This window comes from Octodon degus, unplaced genomic scaffold (genome assembly GCF_000260255.1).
Source record: "Octodon degus isolate 3935 unplaced genomic scaffold, OctDeg1.0 scaffold00126, whole genome shotgun sequence".
In the NCBI taxonomy this organism is placed as follows: Eukaryota; Metazoa; Chordata; class Mammalia; order Rodentia; family Octodontidae; genus Octodon; species Octodon degus.
Window position 1 is genome coordinate 2,968,484 of NW_004524702.1, and position 6,302 is coordinate 2,974,785.

A 6,302-nucleotide genomic window follows, 5' to 3' on the forward strand; every position below is an offset into this window, starting at 1 on the left:
TGTGTAAATTAACAATTTTGAAACAATAGCATTTTCAATTCCTTCTCTCCTTAGAAGAATGTAAGAGACTTATAATATACATTAATCCTTCAATTTATATAGCGATCTCCTTTATGCTTGGGTTCATTCCAAGGCTGCGGGAATATATGAAGCTACAGCTGGCGTGAAACTCTAGACAGAGTGTGAATTTTCATATACATACATACCTGTAATAAAGTTCAGTTTGTTACAAGGTCAGGAAGGGATTCACCAGTCAATAGTACAATGATCCTAACAATAGCCTGCAATAAACTGTGTAAATGAGAACAGTTTCTGCCTATACTTAGCTTCTTGTGATGAGGTGAGTGGTACGGGTCCCTCACACAGAGATGGGGGGGTGCATCCTTAGGCATTGTGATGTGCAGTGGCCTCATGGAGAATCACTTGGGTACAAGTGGTGAAAACCTGAGACAGCTGGCCCAACATGTAGGTGACTACTAAAAGCCTAACAGGCAGGTAGCATGGATTCACAGGACAAAAGGGGGGGTTCCCTTCCCAGTCAGGACAAGATGAGACTTCATCATATTACTTAGAAATAACATGTGTTTAAAACATTATTTCTAGGGTTCCCCCATTTAATACTTTTGGACCACAGTTGACTGAAACCAGAGAAGTAAAACCATTGGTAAAAGAAGAGTAATGTAATTTACTGTCAGTGATTGGATGTCCTTTTCTGAATTAGACCAGCCTAGACCCTTCTCAAACCTTTTGTCTGGTATGATGAGAAAAAAAAAAAAATGTGCATGTAGCCCAGCTACATTGGGAGGCTGAGATGGGAAGGCTGTTCGAGCCCCAGAGTTCAAGGGCCTGAGTAGTATAAGAGCCTGTCTTAGTTTTTATTCTAGTTTTAAGCATACCACCCCATTCTTGACCCTGCCCCCAACAATGTAACAAGTACTGGTGTTGTATTAAAGCAGGAATATTCTATTGGAAATAGTAAAGTATCATATGGTATATAAAATACATAGTATTAGATTGCGTTTTTACTTGATTCTCACTACTTTAGTATTTTAAAAGTAAATTTAAGTTCTGATTTTGGTTTTTCTGCTTATACAGCAAAGATTCTAGAAATGGAGAGATTATGGCTGGTGAATGTCAGTTAGCGACACTGAGCCCCAAACCTCTGCACTTGCCAGTGCTCCCTTTGAACCTAAGTGGCCGTCAAGAGGGTGTAATACCAAAGCCCCGGATGAATGGTAACATCTGTTTTCTTAATACAGTCCTGTCGGCTTTGGGCAGTTTACAAACTATGTAGAAGATACTTCCATCAGAAATAAGTATAAAGAGAAATAGAAACAAGTATAAATAAGTATGGCCTACATCAAAATTATTTCTAATATTTTTGATGGGACAGTTTCGGAAATATCTTTATGTGATAGTGGCACACATAAATTACAGCAAATGCCTAAAATATATTTCAATATATGTTCAGATATCTTAAGATTTATGTCAGGTTTTCTTTAATGGTCCATAATGCTGTGGACAAAATAAATTCCATTGAAGAATGAGTTTAGAAACTAGATAATCGATGTGTATTACATGTGCTTGACTCTGCTGTACCTTTGCAGTGCTGACTTCCTGCTGCCCGGCATTCTGAGCAAGCTCACAATAGTCATGTGTTTTCTCTCAGGCCTTAACAATTTTGACAGTGCTAGTGACTGCAAAACTGTGCAGCAAAAATTCAGATAGTTCCGTTTTATATCTGGAAACTACTGAGGTCACAAATAAAATGACTTAGAACTAAAATATTTTATCTGTATAGCATAATATTTTAAAATGCCCTAGTTCTCAGAAAGACCATCATTAAGGAATGTAATAGCTGGCATATTAGCCAGCTTGACTGCCGCAACACCAGACTGTAGACTGGGTAGATTAACCCATAGAAATTGGTTTCACAGTTGTGAAGGCCAGAGGTCCAAGATCAAGATTCCAGCTGGACTCAGTTCTTGGTAAGGCCTCTGTTTCTGGCTTGCAGAAGGCTCCCTTCCTAAGTTCACATGTCTTTTCTTGGACACATGCAGGAGAGTGCTCTGGCATCTGTTCCTACAAGGACTCTCATCTATACGACTTCGTTTGACTTTAAGGCCTGACCTGTAAAGGCCCAATCTCCAAACACAGTCACACTGCAGGTTAGGGTGTTAGCATTCAGTCAGCAGGGAAACCTAGTCCAGTCCATAGCACCTGGGTTCTGTAGTGTCCTTCTGTTAGAAGGGGCACTGTTGTCTGTTGGAGGCGTATCATTGAATGCAGTGCTATGGTGCAAGACATTTAAGAAGGTTCTCTGCAGCTTACAGTGAAAATTTTAAATTTGGATCTCAAAATGCCCCATTGTATGATAACGCATGAGGCAGGACAGACTGTAAAGGGAACATGAATATTCCAGAGTGAAACTTCAAAGCAGCTGGTAGTGACCATTGTTCTGAAGGGAATGAGGATAACACACTGCTGTAAAATGCCATTCTTATCATGTCTAGATGTGAGATTTCCTGGAAAACCTTCTGTCGTAAAACTGCAGAATCCTGAAGCTTGTGAAACATTTAAAAGGGAAAGAAATTCAGAGGTAAGAAAAATGCTTTTCTAAATTATAACACATACATTGGACCCCTTCTGTTTTTTATTCTTTCTCATCAATTTTGGGCAGTCCCAGCATACAGATTTTGAGTGAGGATTAATGGTAAAATGGGCTGGGAAGATAGCTTGGTGGCATAAGCACCTGCCCAGCAAGCGCAAGGTCCCGAGTTCAATCCCTGGTACTGAAAAAAAAAAAAAAGGCAAAAACAGAAAAGCAGTAACTTAGAAAATATATATAACATAAAAAGTTAAAAACAGGAGCAGGAGAACCCAAAACGAGAAAGACAGGGTCATGAAGGAGCAAGCTGGCGACAGAAGCCCTTTGTAGGAGGTGTTTGTGGCCTTCTCCGTTGCCTACCTGTTTGTATTAGAGAAGCCAAAAAGAATGTCGGTTCTGATAAGTGCATCAGAAATATGATGCAGGTTATCATCCAGTTAACTTTTTGTGGATGTGGAGGCAAAAGAGTGCACAGAGGTGCCTGGCCTTAGCTCAGTTATTTAAGTGGCTGCTTCCACAAAGCTGTCAGCCTCAGGATGCTGTAGTTCGATCCCCACAACACTCCAGCCTGCCACACCACCCCTGAGGGCATTCGGAGCAAAAAAAAAAAAAAAATGCACAGAAAGAGGGACAGTAGCACCGGGTGGAACGCCTCGGGCTGGGGCTGTTGCTGTGCTTCCCTCCCAAGTGTGCTGGGAACCTAGAGGTAAAGTTTTAAAACCTGTGAAATAAAATATTAACCTTGCTGGAATACTTTACACTAAGAAGATTAAGAAAAGTCGCAAACATCACTCCAAATTATTTAAAATGTAAATTTAAGGGACCAGGAACATTGCTGAGCAGCATATCACCTGCCTGGAAAGTATAAGGTCCCAAGTTTGATCCCCAGTACTGGGGAAAAAAAAAAAGAGGGCCAGGGAAATAGCTCAGTGGCGTATGGCCCTGACAGCAGGTGCGAGGTCCTGAGTTTGCTCTCCAGTGCAGAATAAAAAAAGGAAATTTGAGGGGGTTTATTTTTTCTTAGCTAATATTTGTAAGCTTTTTTTTGTGTGGGGGGGTGACCTTGTGTTTGCCTAAGTTTGCCTAAGCAGGTGTTTTACACCACTGAGCTATCTTGCAGGCCCTATGCAGTTTATATTGAAGTATTTCTGTTGTTTTCATGGTTAGAAGTGTAACTCAGCAGTAAAGCACAGACAATGTGTTTGAGTCCCAGCACCACAGAAAGTACATATATATTTTTTCTGTTTCCGATGCTTTCTCATGGACTGTATAAACACAGAAAGAGGGGGGCCTGCCCCTTATCTCAGTTCTTTAAGTGGCTGCTTCAACAAAGCAGTCAGGCTCAGGTTGCTGTGGTTTGATCCCCACCACTCAGCCAGCCAGCCAAATCTGCCCTGAAGGCATTCGGAGAAAAAAAACACACACACAGAAAGGTTTTTTTTTTCTAATTTTCTAGATGTCCCAGAAGCCACTGGGGCTGACGATCCCCCACAGATACTGCAAATTTCATTTTAACACCATCCGGGGCTGTGAGCGATCATTGTGCAAGTTTGGTCATGTACCTGAGCCAGGGGATGAAAAGGTAAATGGGAGGCTAAAGTGGGCTGGCTTCTTTTTGTTTCTGTTTATGTATTTGGTGCAGGATCTCACTACGAAGCTCAAACTCAAAGTGATCCTCCTATTTTCAGCCTCCCCAGCCCTGGGATTATAGGCGTGTGTCACCATGCCCAGTCTCAGTGGCTGGCTCAGTGTGTACGTGGATGGCGCCTGCATGGCATGTGGTGTCAGGGAATGAACCCAGGTCCCAGTGCTTGCCAGTCAGGCACTTAGTCTGCTGAGCCATCTCACCAGCCCATAAAATGGGCATAGTTTTTTTTATCAGGGTCTTGGCCTAATCTCAGTCTCCTGAAGAAGTGAAAGACAAATGGCTTAAATAAAAGAGAAGTGTGATTTTGGGAGGCCCTGGAAAAGCCAGAGCTTGCTCTCAGGTGTAAAAATTCTTTCGGAGTGAAGACAACTTCTCTTAAAAATCCAAATTATGATGCATGATTGAGATAAGAAAAAGAGACCAGGCTGTCGAAGGTTAAGCTGCTGAACACGCGGACCTCTGGCTCTGTTGGAAAAGCATTGACAGGGCTCTCTTAAAAATCCAAATTACAGACAACCCTTATTAATTCCACAGACTTGAGGGTGCAGGAAGAGAATACGAAAGCCCAAAGCTCACAAATTTGGAACAAAGGCAATAAATTCCACCAATTAAGAGAAGTGTCTGGCCACTAAGACTGGCAGCTATTGCTCTGGATTGGGTGTGTCAGCAGCCCGTGTCTTCTGCACCTCAGCATTGGTGTCATCCTGACTTCAGAGCCCTGTTAATGCTTTTCCAACAGAGCCAGAGGTCCGCGTGTTCAGCAGCTTAACCTTCGACAGCCTGGTCTCTTTTTCTTATCTCAATCATGCATCATAATTTGGATTTTTAGTTTCTTACAGCATGAATGAGCTGTGCCTATTGTGCTTTATACTAATGGAATTATTTTATATTCTTTTGTGTATGGCTTCCTTTTTATTTTTAGTTTGTTTTTTTAAGAAACAGAATCTTGGGCTGGCTAAATAGCTCAGCAGATTAAAGCACCTGCAAGCAAGTACAGTGCCCCAGGGGTTCAATCCCCTGGCCTGCTGTGCTGGCCCCACCCCCAGGGCGGGCACACTGAGATGGCGAATGAGACTGGGCATGGTGGCACGCACCTGTAATCCCAGCACTTGGAAGGCTGTAAACAGGAGAATCACTGTGAGTCCAATCTAGTAGTGAGACCCTGAACACTCTGTAGACCCTTCCTTAAAACACAGAAGAAAAACAAAAGAAACAGAATCTTGCTATGCTGGCCAGACTTGGCCTCAAACTCCTGGGCAGAGCCATCCTCCTACATCAGCCACCTGAGTATAGCACCCAGACCTATAAGTGCATGCCACAGTGTAGCTGCCTAAGTTTGCTTTATATTTTTCAGATAGGTCTGTTATTTGTTTAGTTATAGATTTTTTTCACTGCTATATAATAGTTAGTCGCCCATTGTGTGAGTATATCAAGATTTATTTTGTGGATAAATACTACTGTTGGCAGGTAGGTGGCTTCCAGAATTGGACACTACAACAGTGATGCTCTTGGCATTCTGCACAGTTTGCAAGAACAGATACACACATGCTCAGAGATAACACTTAGCACTGGAGATCCTGGTTATGGGGTCTGGGTATGTTCCATCTTAGTAGACACTTAGTAGATGAATAGGATTCCAGAGTGATTACACAGGCCACTGTCACCACAGTGTCTGAGTTCTGAGTGGGTTACATCCTTTCCACCTGGTGATGTGTTCAGCCCTTTAATTTTGGTCATCCTGTGACTGAGTAGGGATGTCTGTCAAAACTATACATTAGACATATGGATATATTCTTTTCAGAAATATCCAAATATTTTCCCTGTATCCTATGGAATTATCTCATACCAATGTACAGAAATTCCAGATAAGGTTTTTTGTTGAATATACATAATGCAAATTTTTTTACTACTTTATAAGTTGCCTTTTCATTCTAAGCTCTCAAGAATTTTTGTGCGGTGCAATTTGTCGTTTTCTTCTTATGATGTTGACTTTCTGTATCCTGTTGAGCCCACCTTTGTCAAGACCATGATGCACTCCTGGATTTT

General features: G+C 41.8%; 1 protein-coding gene across 1 annotated transcript in view; it reads left to right on the top strand.

The window, feature by feature from the left end:
• The window catches only part of Topaz1 (testis and ovary specific PAZ domain containing 1), a 58,021-nt gene that overhangs the window by 21,306 nt on the left and 30,413 nt on the right, over nt 1–6,302 (top strand). The window contains 3 exon segments of the mRNA XM_004649093.2: nt 1,096–1,235; nt 2,514–2,599; nt 4,065–4,190. Coding sequence (XP_004649150.1) covers nt 1,096–1,235; nt 2,514–2,599; nt 4,065–4,190 — 352 coding nt within the window.